Source organism: Panthera tigris, chromosome E2, assembly GCF_018350195.1.
Source record: "Panthera tigris isolate Pti1 chromosome E2, P.tigris_Pti1_mat1.1, whole genome shotgun sequence".
NCBI classification, from domain to species: Eukaryota; Metazoa; Chordata; class Mammalia; order Carnivora; family Felidae; genus Panthera; species Panthera tigris.
The window spans coordinates 30,101,200-30,124,472 of NC_056674.1; the positions used below are offsets into that span (position 1 = coordinate 30,101,200).

The window sequence follows — 23,273 nt, forward strand, 5'->3', positions numbered from 1 at the left end:
TCGGGAAGATGATCAGAGAAAAGGCAAGAGGGATGGTCCTGATCGGTTTGTAGTGCCCTTTCTGAACCAAGGGGGCAAATACCACATTATCTAACGTGAAACGATGATCATCAAAAGTTTATGCTTGCAGGATATTGCGTGAATTTCCCCCATTTCTCCACTGAATGGGTTCCCAACACGAACCCTTAAGGGGGACCGAGAAATCCATATACCTGGGGAGCGGCTTAGATTTACACAACTGCGTCTCTAAATTCCACAGCTTAGAAAGGCCTTCATAGGAAACAGTCGTATTAAGCGAACATTCACTCAGAGAAGATGTAAGAAATACTCTGGTAACTTCTTGATTTTATGGTCACAATGGATCTCTGCCTCACCTGCTTTTGTTCTTCTCCAAGGCTGTCCCACATAGATGCAACGATTTTCGAGACCTCTCCAAAGGTTGCATTGGGGTTTTGACCTTTAATTGCGGCCTGTGTGTCTCTGAAAAACAGGGCATATGCTGACACTGGCTTCTGGGGCTCATTGGGATCTTTCTTTTTCTTTTTCTTTGGAGTCTTGGGCTTCTTGCCAGAATCTGGAGCAGCTCTTTTCTCTCCAATGGCCTGCAAAGCAGGAAGAAAATTCACTGCCTAGAATGTACTCGCAGAGAAGGCAGCAAGACCTAACCAGAGCCACAATTGTTCTTTTAAGGTTTTGTTAACCAGATTCATCAACGGATGAATCACCGGCAAAAGCAGGGGAGGGGTAAGTTTTCTTAGAGTTAACTGGACAGCAGAGATTAGCATTTAGAACATTGATTAATGAGACCCAGAAGTATCTTCAATACATTCACAACATATGCTCTAAATAGCAATTATGAGTAATGAAAAACAGAACATTATACCAGGCAATGAAGTGTGTGCACATGTGTGTGTGTATGTGTGTGTGCATTACATGTGTACGCATAAAATATTTTACATTTTCAGAGGTATTGGAAGTAAATCTAAATAATAATTCAGGACGTGGATCATATTCAGATATTTGAAATGAGGTCCCTTGCCATAGTCACCTGCCATATATATGATCAGTCTGAATCGATTTTTTGAAGCTTCAAGTTTTATCTTACCAGAATGTTACTTGGCTAATGGGTCTCCAGAAACGCCAGTGGAAAGTAGCTACAATCCCTAAGCTTGCACAATAAAAGAAAGGTCGTCTTTATTTCTTTAAGCAATTAAAACTTTCTGAAGAATAGGATAACAAGAAACATAAAAAAATGTCAAAACTCCTTTAACTGGAGATAGAAAGGAAATTGGTATTCTTCACTGAACTAAAAACCAGTCTGAGAGCAATAAATGATACTTAAAATCACCCAGGCTACAAAGAAGACTGATAAGAAAAGAGTTATGATATATGGTGACTAACTCTGCCCAGAAGAATCCTGCCATAGAGACAGTAAATACTTTACACATACTTATCATACAAACTCTCTGAGAGCAAAACCACAGACATGACATGGGTATAGCTCCCTACATTGATATACCAATGAGCTCCAGAGTCACCTGCTGCTACCATTATCTAACGTCAGTGATCGTAAAGTATCCTTATTAGAGAAGCAGGAGAAAAGATACATCAGCCTTGTTTTATCCCCCTAGATTATAATAGGACTATACTGAAGATCATTTTGCCGTTAACTTCATCAAGAATGCGGAAATGTTTGACAAGACCAGTTTTAAAAGCCAGTCGTGGGGAAGATCAACAGAGATAGACTCAAGTTGCTGACAGATTGGTTCTTAATGGCCTTGAGTCTTGAATCCTAAATTCAAATTTTCCGAGAGTATCATTACTTTCTGCATGACAGTCATTTGGAACGCCATCCAATTACTGAAATTCTCAGGGAGGAAACTGATTAGTGCCTTGTTTCTGAGCGCTCTGGACCCTCAATGTGTTGGGGTATCCCAAGTCCGCTTCTCGGCGGGGCTATTACACACGCTACTTGAGTGGGAACAACATCCGTACTTCATACAAGTAGTTTACCCACTTCAGAGGCTGGTGAGCCACATCTCACCTCTTCTCCAAAATGCCATCTTTCATAACTCACACAATGAATGCAATGATTCTCAATAATCTTTTTTCTTTTTTAAATTCTCAGAATCAATGCGACTTGTTTAATTCTAGTTAATGAATCTGAACTTATTGTAAGGCTGTCAGATGCCTTTCGGTTAGAGCTTCAGTGGGAGCCAAGTTTTCCTTCAGTGAAAAAATACTGCTTTGGCCCCAAGGAAAAAAATATATACATATACCACAGATTTTTCTAATTGAGTCCAACAACTATATTCGTTTCTTGGAAGAAAACTTGGCACTGTTTGCAGCAATAATGCCCTGACCAGTGGCAAGGTGAAAGCGATTTCCAGGGCAACCTTTCCCAAAGAGCTCAATCTCCCTTCCTGTAAAGTAGCATTCAAATGTTGACAACCTTTGATATCTTCCTTGGATAACCATGACGTGCCCTAAACATCATTACCTTTTAAGAATAAACCTGAAATGCAGAATCTTGCAGTTTAAATAAAATCTTAGAATTAATTCTCCTACAGGAACCTGCACGTGATTGACTGAAGAGGGTTGGGAAAGGTGGGGAAAGAGTTTTCCCAAAAGAGACACAATCAATGATAATTTTAATCTTTCTTTCTCGGCTCAGTTGCTTAAAGGAGAACAAATTGGATTCCTTGCCTTTACACAAAACCTAGACTCTTGCTTAAAATGGAGTAAGCTAGGAGTCACAGATAAGGTTCTCCTTAGCCATGACAATTTCAGTGTGGTACAAAAGTGAGTATCAGATCAGTGGAAATGTGAGTGAAATGAAAGGAATCCATCTGAATTGTGTCATGGCCAGTTGTAACCTAGCTGTGCCTTATTCACATCCCTGTTTCTCACTTCACCTTACGAAGGTTCTTTTGAGTGTGAGCAGAGACTGGTCATCCATTCACCCAATCTGTGTCCAGTAGGGTGCTAACATATCCAGTGGGGTGCTAAGATGTCAGGACAGATCAAACCCTCCTTTAAATCCCTGCAATAGATTCTAACCTTGCTTCCCTCTTACTTCATCACTCTCTACCTTCTCTAGCTCTTCTTTTTCCATTTGCTACTTAAAAATAAAAATAAATGATGCTCAGGGCTCCTTATGCACTCTGAGAAATCCTGATTACTTCCACGTCTTCCTGTCTACGTGTGATGGTCCCCAAATCGGTTATTCTCCCTCCAATGAACTGAGTTCTAGCTCAAATGTGGGTGCATCAAATTCGACCCATACCATGCCAAACTCTCATCTTTTCCATGGGAGAAAAAGTAACATTCTTCTTTCTCTGGGCTGATTCTCTCATTTGCTGATACCCATGCTAACTCTCGTATTAAAACCCCATTTATCTTTTTATTCCTTCAAACCCCGGTGGATCACCAAAACTTTATGATTCTCCCTCTTATATGTCTCACGGATCTGGTACCCCCTGTCCATTCCTTCCTTTGCTAAAAGGAAACACTTCATGACAAAAAGATCTTCTGATTAGTTTCCTTTCCTCCCGTCCCTCCCTTTGTAACGCATTCTGTATACAGCCAAAGCCATCTTTCTAAAGCATAAAGTTGCTTCTGCTATTCCTCTATGCAAATCATTAATCAGCTCTCAACGACCTGCAGGAGAAAGGCTTCCACATTTCAGCTACTGCTTTCTTCAATTCCTATGTCTTTCCTCCCCATATCAAACTGTTCATGACACTCATAAATTGACATGTACTTCCATTGCTCCTTCGACCAGAATGCTGGCCTCTCTCTTCTGCCTCACAAACTTTTATGTATCCTCTTAGACCTAATTCAAATATCACCTTCTCAATAAAGTCTTCCTCAAATCACTCTCCCAAGCAGAATCGATTACAATCTTAGCACACCAGATACATCAATTATACCACTAATCACATCTGGAGCTAGTTTTAAGCATTGCTTTTCGTCCCCAGTGGGGAGCCCCAGAGGTAGTAATTCTCTTATAAATCTTTATGTCACCAGAACCAAGTACAAGGCAAAGCACAGAGTAGGTATACAACACATAATGAATAAAGAATGAGTAATCGTGTATCTTGGACAAGTGACTTTAATGAAACAGAATACCTTTCTAGGCATTCATAAAAGTCCCACCTGCAACTAAGTTTTTATTTCAACCCATGCATATTTGAGCATCACTCTCCATGACAAAAGCAGAGATGTGCAACAATTAGAACTTACTAAGTGATAAACATCATCCAAGGTGCAAGGTTCCCCAATTTGACAGCGGCTCAGCCAACTAACTGGATGAAACTTATCCACATGGACATTAACTCAGAACCAGAGCACTTTAGTATAGAATTCCTGGGGAATCTAGTATAAGCCTTCCCTTCTGCAGACCGGGAAAATCATGCCTACATGAGTTAAGTGACATGTTCGATGCCTTACAATCAGTCGGAGAAGCCAGATCTCCCAATTTCCAGCAGAATACACTTTTCACAAAAAAAAAAAAAAAAAAAAAAAATGAATAAGTAAAAGAGGGGGAAAAAAATCAAACCATCATAAAGTTACATGCTAGCCAAATCCACGAAGAGAAGGCAGGAACTACCATGAATGAAATTCAAAGACACAGCATGAGGTGATTTGAAATTCTTGGGTACGTGACACACTAAGGCAGTCAACTTACTCTGTTGGATTCATCAGCATCCTCTTCATTGATGGAGCTGGAAGGGGAGGGTGTCGCTGATTTGCTCGCTGGAGGTGAAGGAGACGTGTGAGGCATATTGGCGCCTCCCAAATTTAACCCCAACTGGGCGCTGAGCTGAGACTGGTTGATGGTGGTGAGCTGAGTGGGAGGCATGATCCCAGAGCGAGCAGCATCAGTCATGTGGACAATGGACCTCATGATCAAGGAGTGATCCTGACGGTACTGGGGCACTTGCGTGTGGCTCTGGTCCTAAAAAGGCAACAGACAACGAGGAGGTGAGCTCTCCGTTTTCCCAAATGTCAACAAGCTGAAAATGTTAGCAGTTCCTTAGACAGGTCTGACCTATTCCGGGATGATGGTCCCTATTCATTCATTAACTAGAAGGACTCTTGCCTCAAAGTTGAAGGGTCAAAAGCACTAAGACCAAATCATCCAGCCTAGTCTATTTCACTCTAGAACTGTCACTAAATGGCTTTAAAAAATAATAATAAAAGCCTATTGGCAAAGAAGGATAAACGTCCAACTCAGGCTTCTTATTGAGGAAACAGGCAAGAAGGAAAGGGTTGAAGCAGGGGTTTTACTCCTTCCCAGCTTACCAGGTGGGTCTTCCAACATTCTCCCACATACTTCTGGTACCATTCCCGTAGACCCAGCTCTACAAGGGCGGGAGGATCTGGTCTTCACTTGACCCTTCCAGGAATGCATTTGACAAGCAGAGAGGAGGGGCTTAGGGAAGCACAGAGCCAACATCTGTTTGCTTCAGGGCACCCTTTCTATAAAACCCTCTGTGGTTAACCAGAGGGCCATTCCCAGTCTGAATTCCATTGTCAATGGCATCTGGAAGTCATTCAACATCTCTAGGACTGGATATCACTTTCTTCTTCTGAAACCTTTCGTTCAACCCGCCATGATTTAAGATACTAATGGATTTTTAAAAATACATATGAGGAGGAAGCAGAGATCATCAGAAGTAGCTTCTCTGAAAGTTACTGCAGTGACTTCAAGAGCAGCCCTTCTGTTGTGGGCAGTCATTTAAAAGGCTTTAGGGTTGTTGCTGCTGTTTCTTTTTTTAATTTTGAAGAATCAAAAAATGAAGACCTGCTTTTAAACAACTTACTTGAAGACTTGTCATTTAGTGTGAGTCTGTGATTTTTACCAAAACCAAATTTCTCTCGACTCACAGTGACCCGGAATCTAATTTTATACAGAAGCCTATGAATTCTTAACTGTTCCTCTTTTGAGTCTCTCTGAGAAGACTTACTTTTGCTCTTTGAAGAAACAGATGAGTTGTAAATACCCAAATAGGAGCGTTTCGTTTCTAAATATCAAATATATAATCATCACTAAATAAGAAGCCGCAAATATCAATAGGAAACTAGTTGAATGAATGATGATCCAGCATCCTATAAGTATTACGAAGCTTTGTAAAATAATGAATTAGATTTATGTGTATTGACTTAGAATGGGGTTTCCAATCTTGGCTCTATTGACATTTTGGAGCAGATAATTCTTTGTTGTGAGGCTGTCCTTTGCACGGTAGGATGTTTATAGCACCCCTGGCCTCTTCTAGATACCAGAAGCAACTTCTCCTTCTCCTGACCAGTCATGACCATCAAAAATACCTCCAGACATTATCTCTCGAGGGGCAAAATTCTCCCATCTGAGAACCACTGACCTAGAGGGATATCCAAGATATAGAAATTGAAAAAGATGGGGTGCCTGGGTGGCTCAGTCAGTTAAGCATCCGACTTCCGACTTTGGCTCAGGTCATGATCTCGCAGCCAGTGAGTTCGGGTCCCGCATCGGGCTCTGTGCTGACAGCTCAGAGCCTGGAGCCTGCTTCAGATTCTGTGTCTCCCTCTCTCTCTGCCCCTCCTCCACCCACTCTCTCTCTCTCTCTTTCTCTCTGTCTCTCAAAGATGAATAAATGTTAACAAAAAAAAATTAAAAAAAAAGAAGTTGAAAAAGCGAGTTGTAAAATAATTATAGTGTATAGTCCCCTCTTTTTTTTTTTTTTAAGAAGTATCTAAACTTTTAACAATGGTCACATTATAAGAGAAGGAACTGGAAGGGTGAAGAGAAGAGCATTTTAAACGTTTCCATTTATAAATACACAAAACAAAATGAGTGAAAAAAACACACTAGTGAGGACAAGCTAAAAAGATCTACGAGTAGTTTAAACAGTAGAGCTAAGTGCTAGGGTTTCATCTTAAATGTATAAGCTTCCCATTTCTTAATACTTTCTGAGTTCCTAAACTGCTGGGGAATCCTGGAGAAACGTGTCACATGTACCAGAACAATCCCACTCCTCCTGGTCTCACTGACAATACCGACACCCTCTTCCGCTGTCCCTGAAATACTACATTCCACTTACTGGCAGGTGTCCCTCTGCAGACGTGTATCACAAAAGTGGATTTTACAGTGTCGGTGTGTCCTAATTTGTTTTTTTTTTTTTTTTTGATTGGCATCCTACCACTCATTTAGCCATTCCTCCTAAAAAATTTGAGCTGTCTACCTGCTCTCCCATGCTCGTCTCAATTTCCACCATTGCTTGCTTATGTCGCTTCTACCCTCCAACTAGTGACAACTGAGTGATCTTACTCTTTTCATTTAAAAAATTTTTATTTATTGATTTATAACTTTTTTTAAAGTTTATTATTTATTTTGAAAGACAGAACACACATGAGTAGGGGAGGGGCAGAGAGGGGGGCCAGAGAGAGACAGAGAGAGAGAGAGAGAGAGAGAGAGAATCTCAAGCAGGCTTCGCACTGTCAGCGTGGAGCCCCACGTGGGGCTCGAACCCACAAACCACGAGGTCATGACCTGAGCCAAAACCAAGAGTCAGACACTTAACCGACCGAGCCACCCAGATGCCCCATCTTATTCTTTTTTTTTCAAGTTTATTATTTTATTTTGAGAGACAGCGTGAGCAGGGTAGGGGCAGAGAGAGGGAGAGACAGAATCCCAAGCAGGCTCTGTACACTCAGGCCAGAGCCCAACATAGAACTCATTCCCACAAACTGTGAGATCATGACCTGAGCTGAAATCAAGAATTGGACACTTAACCAACTGAGCTACCCTGGCACCCAAGCGATCTTATTTTTAATTCTACTCTCCAGATAGGTCTTTCAGAATGCACTTTAATAGTCCTTTCAGACTTATTTAAATCTAGATGTTTTAAGTATTTACAAGGAACTTCCAGATTACATTTAAATTGCGTATCTCAATTCTGACTGTGAAATAATAAATCAGCTAACTGGCGTGACCATGAAATACGATGATCTGATTTACACAACTTTCTCATTAACAGAGAACTTGCTTTGCTCCAATGCCTATGAAATTCAGCACATACAGGTATTTGACTGACTTATCCCACACCTACTGCCTTTCAAATGGAGCTCCTGGTCAAACAGAAGGCCAAGAAGTAAGTTTTCTTGGCTTCATCAGCTCTTTCTAAATTCTACCTGCAGTGTCACCGAGCTAGCTTGATGGGAAAACGGCGCTCTCGGGAGCCATGGCCCAACAGTGGCGACATGTGTTGACAGAAAGAAATGAATGGGGCCCCGGGCTCTCTACTGCCATCACCCCCCTTTTAATGAAAGCAGTCTATATTCATTTATTTTATAAATTGAGAGTGCTCGTAACATTTCACTTAAGAAAGAGAGAGGGAGAGAGAGAAATAACAAGAAATTTCTACCTTGGGGACAGAGAGAAAACTACTCCTGAAACATACTGGTGGTGGGGCCAGGCCTTGCCAGAACTTCGAGCCATCCACATAGCCTTCAGACCCCCAAACATGCTGGCGCCATTTTTCTTATCTCCCATAGGACAATGCACCAAGGTCCTCTAACATATTTTCAAGTAACCCCCGAATCACATAACTGATGCATCAAAATGTGCTAGCATTTGCCATGGTCCACAATTATGCCATAATAACTTTCTATGCATGACTATTACAGAACAAGAAGATTAGTAGTGAAAGTGTCTCTTTAGAAATTCAAGTTCCTTTAGGGCCACCAATTATTAACAACTGCCTTGGGGAACTTGTTGATTCTTAACAGCTCCAATCATTTTCCATAAAAAAAAAGGTACCCTTTGAAAGATACTTCCTTTGATCTTAGGACTCCCACTTAAAAAAAGAAAGATGTCAGTTCAGTTTGAAGGTATTTTTTAAGCACCTGCTATGTGCCAGGCCAGAGAAACCAATATACCAATGCTCAAATCCTTGAAAACTAGAAAGCTAGCATGTGATTCTTTTAAGCATTACCCAAATTAAACATGATTTAGAATGGACTAATAAATATACTCTGACAAAGTGTAGGCAAGAATAATTCATATATACTCCTCAAAAATAGCTCGCAATTTCTCCCAGTAGTCACGACACAATAAAGAAATGTATAACCACAGATACAGCCCTAAGAAATTAATGCATTTTTGAAAATCATTACCTCTCACTTACTAAAATTAAGTCTTTACAAGATGTTTTTTTAAAATTTATTTTGAGAGCGAGAGGAAGCAAGTAGGGGAGAGGCAGAGGGAGGGAGAGAGAATCCCAGCCAGGCTCCACACTGTCTGCGCAGAGCCCCAGGTGGGGCTTGAACTCATGGACCGTGAGATCGTGACCTGAGCTGAAATCAAGAGTCAGACGCTTAACCGACTGAGCTACCCAGGTGCCCCTAAAATTAAGTCCTAAAGCCTTACCAACGATCACTGAAAGGCAAAGCAACTAGCGGGTTATAAGAGATTGCCACGATTATATCCCACGTAAGAACTGAAGGCTGGTAGCTTTCACAATTGCAGGGTTCACGTGTATCATTTCTTAAAACAGTTCATCCTTTGGGAAAAACTCATTCTCTCTTCTTCGTCTCACTCTGATCTCTGAGGTTATTAGATAAGGGTTTCCCAACCTCAGCAGGACGGACACTGTGGTCTGGATGATTCTTTGTTGGGGGAGGGGTCTCCCGTGCATTGTAGACGACTTAGAAGCATCTCTGGCTTCTGCACACTAGGAGTCAGGAGCCTCCACTCCCCAATCTGATCGTGACAGCCAAAATGTCTCTAGACATTGGCGAATGTCCCCTGGTGGGCAAAATCCCGCTCATTTGAGAACTGCTTCATTAGACAAACATAATGGAAAACATCATCTTGGGTGTGGAGGGAGTGTCCGCAGCCTATGTTTTGCTGGTAAGAATAGAAAACATTTGCATAAACAAGACACAAACTGCGATAAATACTGTGAGGAAAATAAGTAGGTTAAAGAAAAAAAGTTGGCACAAGAATAGGGTTTACGTTTGAGGGGTCAGTACGAAAGGCTTCTTGGTGAGGACATGTGAGCAGATACCTGGAGCATGAGGAGCTACCCAGGAAAGAAGGGTACAGGAATCATGTTCCAGGCAGAGGGAACAGCATGTGCAAAGTCTGAGGTGGGAGAGAGCTTCGCTTGCTTGAGAAATGGAAAGGACGCCAGTACAGATGGGAGCAGGGTGGGCAGGGTGAAGAGTGACATTCAGTGGACTGGGGAGGTGGCAATGAGCCAGATGGTGCAAAGGGTGGGGGTAATCAGGGAAGGCTTCCTGAGGAGGTGACCCACTAGGGCTGAGGTATAAAGGGAGAATAGAAGCTACTAAGCTAGAAAAGAGGGAAGAGCATCCAAGGCAGAGCAGAATATGTGCAAAGGCCTGGTGCATGAGGAAGGAAAGGAGGGGCCAGTGTTACTGGGCCAGGAAAAGCAAGACTGGCATTGAAGCTGTAGAGGCAAGGAATGGCCATAAGGTGACAAGTCTTGTAGCCGATCCTAGGAAGTCTGGATTTTATTCATAGTGTAGAAGGATGTCGTGATAAATTTAAAGGCTTTGTATCTATCTAGGGGGATTATTTATTCCAATAGATAGTAACTGATTGCACTTCATGGGCAACCCATTGAAATCGGTGGGGGACAATTTGGTTACAATATAAATTAACATAAATATAAATATATATCCTAACACTTTAACCTACATTTCCTACATTTTGGAGAGTACCCAATTCTTTCTGAATGGACAGGCCATGGGCTTCACAAAATAATAGGACGTGCAGGGTCTTCTATTTGCCTAGAAGTACAGTTCAACGAAGCCTTCATGGCCTGTGTAGGTCTTGGTGTGGGGAGTGCTCAGCTGAGACTGGCTCCTCTCTCCACCTGATAAAAGAGCCTCTTTGTCTTGTCTTTTTTTTTTTTTTTTTTTTTAACAGGAAACCAAGGAATGGAGATTTCTGGTGGTGGTCCCTCATTTTCTTAAATTGCCTGAAATCTAGTCTATTACTGAACATTAACCATTTGAGTGAACTGTTAAAATCTGAAGAGTTTTAGGTTAAATAAAAAGGAAACTTTGGATCGCTAGCATAAATTAAAAACCGGGGACACCCGCATCAATGGACTGCCAAATAAATACCAAGGAAAGGAAACAACACCTTTACGGTCAAGGTATGGGGCCTGCCTAAGGCTGTGAGCCTTGCTTTCTCTTATTTAGAAAGATAAAAGAGGGGTGAAAGACTTATTAGTCCCAAACCGAGACTTTCTCCTAGACTTAATCAAGATTGAAGGAGGCTGGCAAGGTGAAAAATGTCCTCCCTGTATGAATCACAACGGGATATTACCGCCTGCCCCAACCCCCCGCCATACTTCATAGAAAGATAGGTGGGGATTCTGGGTGGGGGTGTGGGGGCGGGAAACGAGCAGTTTGTTCAGACTTTCTCAGCCAACAAAACTCTCCCTCCTCTACATATTAAAATCTGTCTTCACTCATTCTATCAGGTCTGGAGCAAGGGTCTGGGCCTCTATGACATCTTGGTGCCTGAACAGGGACTCTTTTCCCTCTCACCCCTGGTATTTATTATACTATCTCTGTGCTGCCCGCTCAGTACTATGTAATTACACATCCTCTAGCGTTGGGTTTTGGTTTCTTGTGCAAATGGAAGATAGAGGCTTTCAGACTGATTCCTTATTTTCAAAACCACACATTATTACTCTGTTTTATTTCCTTTTACTCACGACAGTGGTGCTGACTTCTGTCTGGGTTGATTTTTATCATAAAGGACTTTGAAACATCTGATACGCACCTTCCATGCAAATAAATATTCTCTGTAACGATCCAATGTTAGGTTTTCATAAGAGAGGATAGCATCTAATTAAGAAGCAAATAACCCAAATATATTAGCGAGTGTGACTAAGTAACATTTTTCACTGTGGTGTTTTTTTTTCAATCAATATTTCTTGAGAAACGGAGCAATTAAACAATTATCAGTAATAAAAATTGCTTCATATTAATAAAGATCAGAGAAGTACAAATATGAAATTCAGGCCCGGTAATTTTATGCTCCATTAACTTAAGTTCTGTCTATTGCAATGTTAAAACTTTGTTTCCAAGTGAACAGCAAGGAGCTGCCTTGCAAAGCTAGTATATTCCGAACCCCAGTGAACCCTGAAACAAACACAGGTGTGACAAATGCATACCAATGATAATTACAGACCTTCGATACCACAAACTTGAACTTCACCAAAATAGATAATTTTTACTTAATAGCTACTCTCAGGGTTGTAATCAAACATACCTACACATGAGTGTTTTGTGAAACACAGTCTTCCCAAGAGCTAATTAATAGTTTCTTAGCAAAACAAAATTTCCAAGAGTTTACCATAAAACACTTAATGGTATTTCAGCGATATACCCTGTAACTCCTTTGTTTTACCAAGGAGTCAGCTCTCTGCTTATTTTATTCGGGTCTAAATGGAAAGTTTAAAGGGGGATTTCGTGTTCACAGCTGTTTGTAACCTTAAGCCCTCCTCCTCCACTTCTTTATTTAGTGGTCAAGGTATTCTCTTCACAGCAAATACGCATTCCTTCGTCGTTCTCTCATTCGTGCATATATCCGACGAATAAAATATTTATTGAGAGCCTGGAATTGTATTCCAGCCCAGACCCTGTTCTGCCCACTTCACACAGGCAAGAGGAGGGGACAGGATGTGAACAAGCAACGGAAACCGTGTCAAAGGGCGACAGGTGCCATGCATAAAAGGATGGGGCAGTGGCATGAAAGTAACACCCACCCCTCTGAAAAAACACTGGAGTCCTCAAGCCAGTTTTATTCGGGAATCTGAGGGATGGGAAATGGTGTCTCTACTGTCCCTGACCCACTGGGAGTTACTGGCAATACCACAGTATAGTTGGTAGCTATAGATTAGACATGCTAAAACCAAGATAGGGAGAAATAAATCACAGTGTAACTTTCTAACGATGCTTTTTCTTGCATGTTATAAATCAAACACGTGACCATGTGTCATACTGCACGCCAGCTAAGCAGGTTTAGCGGAAAAGTTTGGAACACGCTCCTCTTTTAATAGATGAGCCTAACGTTAACTTGACCTTAAAGACAGCACACGTATGTTCAGGGTCAGTGAGTATTTACAGGCCAAGAAGAACAAAGAATATTTATTTTAAGCGGTGTATGGTACAAGGCTATTTGCTCGACAAAGAAAGGCAGCCCATAAAAAATGTCTGCGGCCTGTGCATTTTTGGCAGACAATTGCCAAGGTGTAGTAACAGCTAAATTAAAAGTGACTGTGGGGGCACCTGCCTGGGTGGCCTATTCGGTTAAGCACTGACTTCGGCTCAGCTCATGATCTCACGGTTTGTGGGTTCAAGCCCTGCGTCGGGCTCTATGCTGACAGCTCAGAGCCTGGAGCCTGCTTCAGAGTCTGTGTCTCCCTCTCTCTCTGCTCCTCCCCTGCTTGTGTTCGGTCTCTCTCTCTCTCTCTCTCTCTCTCTCAAAAATAAATAAAAACATTTAAAAAATTTTTTTAGAAAGTGACTTTGGACAATAAACATCTGTAAAATAGTCATCAGACTCTGTGGTTTTTGTATTACATGGAACAGACACTGGTAGCCAAGAAAACAACTTTATAAATAGTGTAGTCTCTAACGATTAAGAAAAACATATGGCACTTAGTAGGTCTCAGCAAATATCTGTTAAAGGTTCACACCGTTTCAATTCTACAATCTGGACTTGAATTAGTTCCACTCAAAGGGAGTGCTTGCTTAGGTAAGCTGTGCCTTTTCCGGTGTTAACTTAGAATAAGAATGCTTTTTGACCATCACTTGACCAAAAATAAATCTAAACGAAGTCATCATTCAATTTGTATGAGAGACTGTTGGTCCCTCCAGTGGCTACAAGGCAATCCTGTGGAATGCAGCTCTGCAGACCCTATTGACAATGGCAATGAACATGTTCATAACAATAATAAGGGCCTGTTTTAATAGAACGTTCCACGCATTAAACACATTAATGACCCATGAAATAACTGTTTTATCTGTAACACATTAGGCAACATTGCTAAAACAATGTATTAATTGAAAGTCTATTTCTCTAAATGTAAGATTTTTTTAAAGTACAAAAACAGCATGGAAGTCATTTCGTAAAAACAAAAATAATTCAACTTCGAAACTGGAGCCACAACAAATGATGGCGTGGAAAAGTAAAACTTGGAAAACAAGCCTGGTAATTTTAGATGTGTTATTTTGCTATATTCCCATTTCTCTGGTCAAAAATGGCATCTGTCTATAGAGTGTGACCTCAGAGTCTTATGAATATTTTAAAAGCTTTTAATTTTCTTCTGGGCATGCGTTTCTTCCATAGGACGATTATCTCTCTTTTTCTTTTTCCTTACTAGGTACAGAGACTCCCGTACTCAAATACACCTCCCTTACTTCCATCCTCTTCTGTTCCCTCACACTACGTTTGATATTACCAGAGCGACCAGAGTAGCGTTTTCTATAAACATGTGGTATCACAATGAAATCCAAAGCAATATCAAACTGAAAATGTCAGTCCTCTAAACACGAAATATAATGTATGAAGAAAAAGTATGTGAATTATCAGTGTGTTTTATAAATTCTCTTTTGGGGGGCATACAAAATATCAGACCAGAGACAATTATTTTACTGTCTGTTTCTTGGATATCAAAGAGAATTCTGAAATTCATCAAAGCTAACCTTCTGTTATGTACAACAGGCTAAGCTGAAAAGAATGTTAACAAGTTCAATTTTCATTCAATCAGCACTACTGCTCTCTGAAATGTTTCATTGCAGGAAAGAAATAAAAATAATCTATATGGTAATTATGAGGATGAATCCCCCAGTAACTTTCAGCTACATGAAAGGTCAGTTCTATTCAAGATATTTTATCAGTCCCCTGCACATACTCCTGTCCTGTCATTTTAAATCTGAACAGCATTTTATTTTCCCATTTACAGCTACCTGCAGAATTAAGTACTTAAGCCAAATAAGAAAAAAAAAAAAAAAAAAAGAAATGTTGAACGCTGGCAAAGGCTATAATAGCACAGAGATAAATCGTTCAGCTGCTCTCTCTCAAGCCTCTAGGGCTGCAGATTTTTCTTCTCCTGGTGCACTGTGGGTATTCAAAACTTGTTCAACATGATTTCATTTCATTTCAGGCACTGCCTGAGAAAACTAAATTACAGAATCAATCATACAGAAGGTCAGAGTGAGACTTCATTACAAGTATTGCATGCTTGCATGAATATCTTTCATTTATGACTGACCCAATATGTCACAATAGCTGTCTAGTAAAAATAATCCACTTTCTGAAATTGATGTACTACTGATGTCAATGCTACTCAGCAGGCTGGGCAGATTATAGAGAGGTGTTAAAAAAAAAAAAAAAAAACCAGCCAACCCTTTGGAGCGCACGTTGTAGATTTTTAGAATTGCAATCTTTTGTAGATTAAAATAATTTCCAGATGATCATCTGAACTGACAATAATGCTTAGAGGTAAAGATTTTTCTAACCAAAATATACTGCTGGCTTTGACTTGCCGACCACATCCTGTTTGAAAATATACACATCCGCCACAAGCAAATCAAGGTTGTTCTTTGAACTCACAAACGCATCGACATTCAATTTTTCAACAATTTGCTTCTGACTACGAGGGCATTATTTGCATATTTTGAAATGTGAATGCTTATCATTGGGCTCTTTTTAATCCCTCCTTTTTGTTCCTGCTTTCTGTTTTTAAATATGATGGCATAAATGTAAGGAAGATAAACACGTCGTGCTTGTTGCCAACAAAAATGCAGCTAATCAGTAATGTGACAAAACTGTCAGTCTTTCTAAAGGAAAACCAATGAAGCTCTGAAGAAAAGCTGGTTCGATACAACACAAACAAGCGGGCTTTTCTTCTTCTATGAGAGTCTTAATTCACCACAGCAAACCTTAACAGACAGCCATATTCATTTGGATAATAAAACTTCTTACTTGCATAAGGTATGAAATATCCACTGCACACTGGGAAGCCGAATGCATGATGTATAAAGTATTATTTATTATTTTTCTGGTGACCTTCCGAAGGGAAATCTCTGAGGAGCTGCTGTGGAGTATTATGATGTAGCCAGCCAACTCGGTACCCGGAGGGAGATATAGAAGAACCTTGACATAGCCTATTTTTAACCATGCCTCTGGCGATTCTGAATTCAAGTTTATAGGTGAACATGTCAGGTAGTACATAGAACAAAGCCAACGACACATTGTATTCATCATAATTCTGTCCAAGTACATTTTATTTTTTCCAACATTTGTGATTTAAAATCCCATGACATTTCTTCAAGGTGAAATTCTACTAGAATTTTCAACAAGATTAGTTTGTTTCAAGCCAAAATAAATATCACTCAGGTTCAGCGAAACTTCAGAAAGGCACCAATAAATGTGATGAGGCCCATGTAAATACCATGACAACAGCATGCACTTAGCTAAAGTACTTATACCCTTAAAAATCAATGAAATAATTCAACTGCTTTAGTGATTAGCAATACATTACAAAAGAAGCATTAAAAATTGAGTCCTCTCTCCCAAGGCCAGTCCGTGAAAGCATTGTTCTTTAAGTGTATGTGAATATCATAATTATTTTATGATTCCATCTTTAGTTCTTTCCAATATAGTAAATTCAATTGACCATGAAATGAAATTTCATAGTCAAAATGCCTCCTTTACACTTTTTTATAGCAGCAATAACAGTTTTATAGCTTTAAGGCGAGGTAATTCATCAGATGTTTAATTCAAAGGCAGATTCTTATATTATTAATAAATATTTACCAATTTAATAAAATACACATTTTAGCACGCATGATATGGTCTTTTAACCATTTCTGCAACTTCAATCGGCCTTGCTGAGCATCTATGAATAATGGTGAGCCCTGGTAAACTCCCTTGGTGACTAAACACCCTTTTTTATTTTTATGACTTTCCAGGCACCGCACTGCAAGCCTGACTGTAGAGGAACAGAGGACAAGAACCCTCCATTCCAGTGTCAAAGGGACAAGAACGTAAGGAAGTCCACAGGAAACAATTATTTGTGAGGGTGAGGAACATTTATGAATACTTAATGACCACTTTCCTGACTGCTTGCTGCTTCTTTTCTGACAAAAAAGGAAAACTAAAAACCCGATGTTCAGCTCAAACACAAGAGATCACAAGCAAAAGAAAATTATGTTGCGTCAATCCTATTTGGGAAAGCCATCTCACATTTCAGAGAGCACGCTGAATCTTTACACCGCTAATCTACTACATACTTTGCAATCATCTGTTGTTATCTGGGGAATTAACAATGAAACCAATAAACATCATTGGCGTGGTCCTAATGTGCAGAGAAATATGTAAACAAGCAATAGGATTTGTTTTTTGTTATACCAACACATCTGTTTCATTTTATCAGGGTTAAAAAAAAAAAGCCCTATAAACTATTAATCTTGTTTTAAAATGTCTGCTTAGTACCTCACCTAGATCGACACAAATGTATTATACGCTATGAGGGGAAAAAAAAAAAAAAAATCCCAGCAGAAGAGTTTAAAATACTTAAGCAGATTTACTCTGGTGATTGCTGACTATAATTGCACACTAAGAAAAATGGAACCAAAATTATTGCATTAGTGATCTTGGCTCTCTGGAGTGCCTTATTCCGTGTTTATGACAATAAATAACACAATTAGGTATATTTCACACAATAACTCACTCTACATTTTCCTCTGCTGGTTATAAGAAATTCTTCTTCTTCCCTTTCTCCGTATCACAGTTTGAGATTTCATTTGAGGTAGGAACAGAACATGTACCATAATAAACATCATGTCACAATCCAACAAATGCAAAAGACCTCGGCACCAGATAAGGGCCTCCATTTCTCAAATCTCTCCTGGGCAAACTTCTAACTCGAGGACATCTCTGTGGTAAACCAAAGCCAAGGGAAGATTGGCTAATTCCAAGCCAACGAATCAGACTTGTTGAAAATCATTTCAAATCGGAAGGATCTTGCTGGGTCATCCTCCTTTAGGTGATCATGAACCAACCCATAACCCTCTTGTCCCTGCACTGAAATGGCACTAGGAAGAACAATCCTCACGTCCATCAGTAGATAGGCGGAGCACATTTCAGAACATAGACTCCTGGTCTTTACCATGAGAAGTGCAATGATTAAAAAAAAAAACACTTTCAAGCAATAAATGTAGTGCCTACCATATGCAACCCACTGCTATGAAGCACGCCATCTTGTTCCACGAGATTTCTTGAGATTGTTATGGAAGGAAGATCCAGGCTTTGAGGGGGAAACTGAGGTGTGAATTCACTTCCCTGGGAAGGCAACGGATCGCTGAGGCCTTGAAAGGGTAGAAGAACATCGGGCATGCCCAGGGCAGGGTCTGATTCTGGAGGAGGCGTGATAGGGGGGATTTCAAACTCCTCATCCCCGAGGCTTGGCGTATGGAATGTCTGCTAAAAGGAAACAAAACACAGACATCTTCATATTCTATTCCTATATCTTATTTCTCCTTGGAGGGAAGAAGAAAGATTTTGCATGAAAACACGGCATAGCTAGGCCAAATATTTATTTCTCAAATGAAAACATCTTAAACACAGATTTCCATATATAAAGTTTTGCTGATCATTCTGATTAAAGATTTAAGTCTCATTATCATATGGTTTTAATGGAGTATCAGTATTAACAGTTTTTTAATGCGTACTTAATTAGCAACATCTGTCTTTGTTGTTAGTTGGAGCATCAGAGACATTAGATTTGGCTATATAACAAATTGCCACTTTATTGATATGTTAGCGAAACAGCTCAAACTGCTTACATTATCCACATGCTTCATAAAATGCTGACGATTTTGTGGTGCACACACACAACATTAATCCAGGAGTGAACATTACACATGTTTACTTTCTGCCACAACATATAAAACAAGTAATATGAAATTGGTGGTTTGCTTTTTAAAGTTCCTTATGGGTATATTCCCAAGTGCCGAGAACGCTTCTATGGAAATTGTTACAGTTCAGAATACAAAATTTTACATAAGGATTATCAGAGCATATATTAAAAGGTCCCAGTGCTTTTATTTTAAGTAAAATAAAAAGGAGAGTTAAAATAATAAGGGGGAGTTATTCGCTTTTATGATGATTTTAATGTGTACCTATCAGAACATTTTTAGGAGTCTTCAAGTCTGGAAGACTATAGAATGAGCACAGAGATACACTGATATACATGTACTAACTGTACTGGCTCATTTACTTAAGCAAGTGTTATCTCTCAAGACCTAAGTAAATAAGGACCTTAGATCCTTAAAGACAGTGTTTTAAAACGGGGCCTTTTGATGTAAATGAGGGCTTCCATGTTCTATTACACCAACCACCTTTCTTAAAATAGAACTTAGATTGGTGGGGGGGTGGGGGGCAGTAGTCAAGGTCTAGGATATTCTTTTGGGTAGGGTGAAGGGGTCAGATATTCTTTCTAGCTCAGAGGATCAAAGTTATAGTTCAGTATTAGTACCATTTTTTGAAGAATTAACCAGTGCAAGTTAATTTGGATCTGCTGTAATCGGTTAAGAGAACTAATTAAGAATGGAAAACCATCATTCTTCGAACTATCAATGATGATACATAATAACCACTTGAGAGAAAATAGAAACAAACTGAAGGAAAAAAAAAAACCATTCTGTGCATATAGAACCTGTCCACCGTTAATTGTATCTCACCAGAAATAAAGAGGTCACAAGCTATGGGAGTCTATGGTGGGACAGGTGAACATCTTGAGGTTCTCAGCAGATTCGATATATGCAAAAACATTATAGCACAAAAACATGTCTGAAAGCTAGAATGAAGTATTAGATTCTCTGACATATTTATTCTAATACTGACCCCCCAAAGGACGTCAATTTCTTACTGTGGTACCCCGAGTTCCCAAACACAAAGGGATGGATTGGCCACAAACGTGGTTGGCTAATGAACGTAACCCTATGGCTGCATTTGCCGTTATTTTGGCACTAATGTGGTCTAGTAACAGATGCAACTGTAATTTGTGACTCATTTGCTACCCCATTACTGCTTAATGAAATCTAACATATCACATTAACAATACGGATAAACACTCATTCTTGATATGTGGCATTTGGCTGTTTTCATTACCACTGTAATTAACACTTGAAATATTATTTCAATAAATATTTAAAGTACTTTAAAAATGGTCAGGGTAATCATGACACAGACAGAAAACATAAAGCAAATGTGTGAATTTCCAACTCAGAGTATCCCAGTCCCTGTGGCGTTATCTACAGGGCAATATCTATGTGAAGGGAATTGGTTTCAGGCACAATTTCGACTTCACAGCATTCAAACCTAAAGTCTTCCTGAATTAGTTTGCACTCATTAAAATGTTAAAAAACCAAATAAATTTACTTTTAACGCAATGATCGGGAAATTAGGCACATGCTGTAATGTGGCGCATTAACATTTACTTGGGCTTTATTTTTTGTTCAAGATGTACAGTGAAATCATGGCGTAAGATTAGCTCTTAAAAACTCTAACATAAAGCACGTCTTATGCTAGGCGGTCAAAATTAAGGAGGCTTTCACTTTTATTTTCGTTAAGGAACAGAGAGGTGTCTTACGAATAATGTGTCCCTATGGTATAATTTTTTCAAAAACAAATTAATTTTAAGTTAGAATTGAGTATATTGCTGTAGCATAACCTAATAAAGTGACATTATAATAAATCACCAAGAAAATGCTAAAATGTTAAACCACTTTTAAAAGAGAGGTAAAATTAAGCATTCCTTAGAGAAACGAGTGACCCCAAACACCGGATAAATCTGCGACTATAAAAATAACCACGTATGGCACCAGTACCAACAAAAAAGACACTGACTTTTGTGACTCAGCCATCTGACCGCTATCAGGTTAGTCGTTCCGAGTCTATAGTGATTACTTTTTACGGATACTGACTTTTCAGTGTTTACCTTGAACATGTTAAAATAGTATGTACATGGTTAAATACCATCTGTACTGAAATGTTCAAAACATTTGTTCCTTTTGATAAAAATGCAAATCTGGAGAACTGTTGTATCAACATATAACAGCCAATGTCTGACACGGTGAATTATCACAGCTGGAATTAAATTGTCTCTGAACAGCTGCTGGCAGTAGAGCTTTCATCAATGTTTGATTCAAATGTAGGGAAAAAATCCTACAGAATGAAACATCATGTTGTCCTTACAGATGGGGTTTGTGTTCATTATCACAAACAACACAGCAGCCAGTGCCAGACAATATCCCTTATGTAGGCGGTCTTCTTGGTTAGACAGATGATGGCCACTGCAGAAATGATTAATCTAGGAATACCCTTAATCCTCGCTTCCCCCTTTTCTCTAATAATTTTGCAAACTTCATTTCTTTCATACCACTTGCCTCCCTGTACCAAGATCATTTACAAAGCCATTATGATTTCCATCCTCTGGGGTCAAGCTAGTTCAGTTTCCTATATGTGAACGTACTTGGAAAATGAAGACTTTTTATTACGGGGACCACAAGAGGGAATGTTCCATTTGGACCAATTTCACCTGCTTGTTCTTGTTCTAGCATCTTAGATCTCACCGTTTGCCACTTGTGAGGAAACCGTTTTCTTGATCTAATCAAGATGGAGGTTTTTCTGGAAGGGCAGGCCAATGAGCTCAGACAGCAGCCCTAGGTCAGTAAGTAGGGAATGCAGTAAAAACAGCAACAAGAAGATGTCTTTTTTTTTTTTTTTTTCCATTTGTACCAGTAAAGCTGTAGACAAACCCAGAGCCATCATCCAGTCTTCCCTGCTATGACCAAGTCCTGGAGCATGCCCTTTCACTCCTTCCATCTCTCTGTATTGATTGAACACCTACTATGTGCCAGGTACTGTAATGGTCTACGGGGATCTAACAAGAAAACGAAACACTCCCTTCACATCACTCCCACTGAAGACCCCAGAAACTATAATACTATATTCCCCCACACCATTTCCCAAACCATGGCAACTTAATGAAATTATCCCCAGAGCTTTGTGGAATTGAAATACTTTCTATTAAAAGTCTCTTCCACCCCCTAGTTTTCAAAATAACCACTTATTTGCTTAGATGCCAATTTGGAGAGACAGATTTTATGTGCTGTCTTACATATTTACTTTTGTTGGCATGTACATTTCTTTTCATCAAGAGATGTGTGTGAATTGCTAACGTTCCTAACAGCCTCCGGATAAGTGACAGTCTTGTCAGGTCATTTTCTTTTCCAAAAGGTTTTTCTCCTCCAAAGTCGTTACCTTGCACCACATAAGAGAGATAAATTTGATACTCTGCTTTTCCCTTCCAGCCTTTTAAATGATCCAAATAACACACGAAACGTGAACGGACGCATGAAGACAGATACCTACCTCACTGGCTGCAAAGAAAGCACTGTTTGCCTCAGCCATGTTCATGTAGTTATTGTTGTTTCCAAACTGAAAGAAAACAGATTGTTTTACGTTAATATGCAGACAGATCAAGAATCCCGGTGGTGTGCTTAAAACTCAGATGGGATTTGTAAAGAATGCTAGTGTCATGAATTAAAAGAGTAGTTTCACTCGGACCAAATGCGAACTGTGACAGGTTTTGTGCTACATGTAGTCCGGCTGCTTCCCTCAGAAAATAAAGCACAGAGTCAAGCTAACTCGAGAATTCTGGAAAACGGGGTTGTTTCTCATCAAGACTAACAGCGAAGGGAGACAATGACGAACCTTTGGCCGCCCGGTCACTAGTGGGTGTTGTTTACTGAACTGGCATTTGTGAGAGAGGAGAAGGAAAAGTTTCCAAGAAAATCACCTTGACACATTTTTACAGCATGTTGAGATTTCATAGCTCACTTTTCAAGAACAGATGTCACAAGTGTGAGTAGGTTAAAATGTGAATTAAGGGGAATAGAATCCAATTCCCAGGACTCAAATTCTATTTTCTGGCGAATGGGGTGTGGCATGAATATAAAGAAATAATAAGACGAAAGAATATTTTTCAAATCTCCAAACAGAGTTGAAAACGATATCTGTATCCATCAGAGCTGTTGAAAACAGTGATATTTAATCTCTCGATGTAACATTAAGTGCAAAGAGGTTTAAAATATAAACGGAATCCTATGAACACAGCAATTTTTATTTAATTCCCTAACACAATAGCCCATTCATACCATCACAAATAAGA

The 23,273-nt window shown here is 39.6% G+C and overlaps 1 protein-coding gene across 2 annotated transcripts in view; it reads right to left on the minus strand.

The window, feature by feature from the left end:
• TOX3 (TOX high mobility group box family member 3) overlaps nucleotides 1–23,273 on the minus strand; it is a 106,934-nt gene that overhangs the window by 7,352 nt on the left and 76,309 nt on the right. Inside the window, exons 2-5 of one of the 2 annotated variants that reach the window (XM_042969246.1) lie at nucleotides 22,475–22,540; nucleotides 18,266–18,517; nucleotides 4,691–4,960; nucleotides 375–602 (exon numbers count right to left, since the gene is read on the minus strand). In XM_042969246.1, the coding sequence (XP_042825180.1) occupies nucleotides 375–602; nucleotides 4,691–4,960; nucleotides 18,266–18,517; nucleotides 22,475–22,540 (816 nt within the window). Of the gene's footprint in view, nucleotides 1–374; nucleotides 603–4,690; nucleotides 4,961–18,265; nucleotides 18,521–22,474; nucleotides 22,541–23,273 lie in introns of both variants that reach the window. The other variant, XM_042969245.1, reaches the window with a different exon arrangement.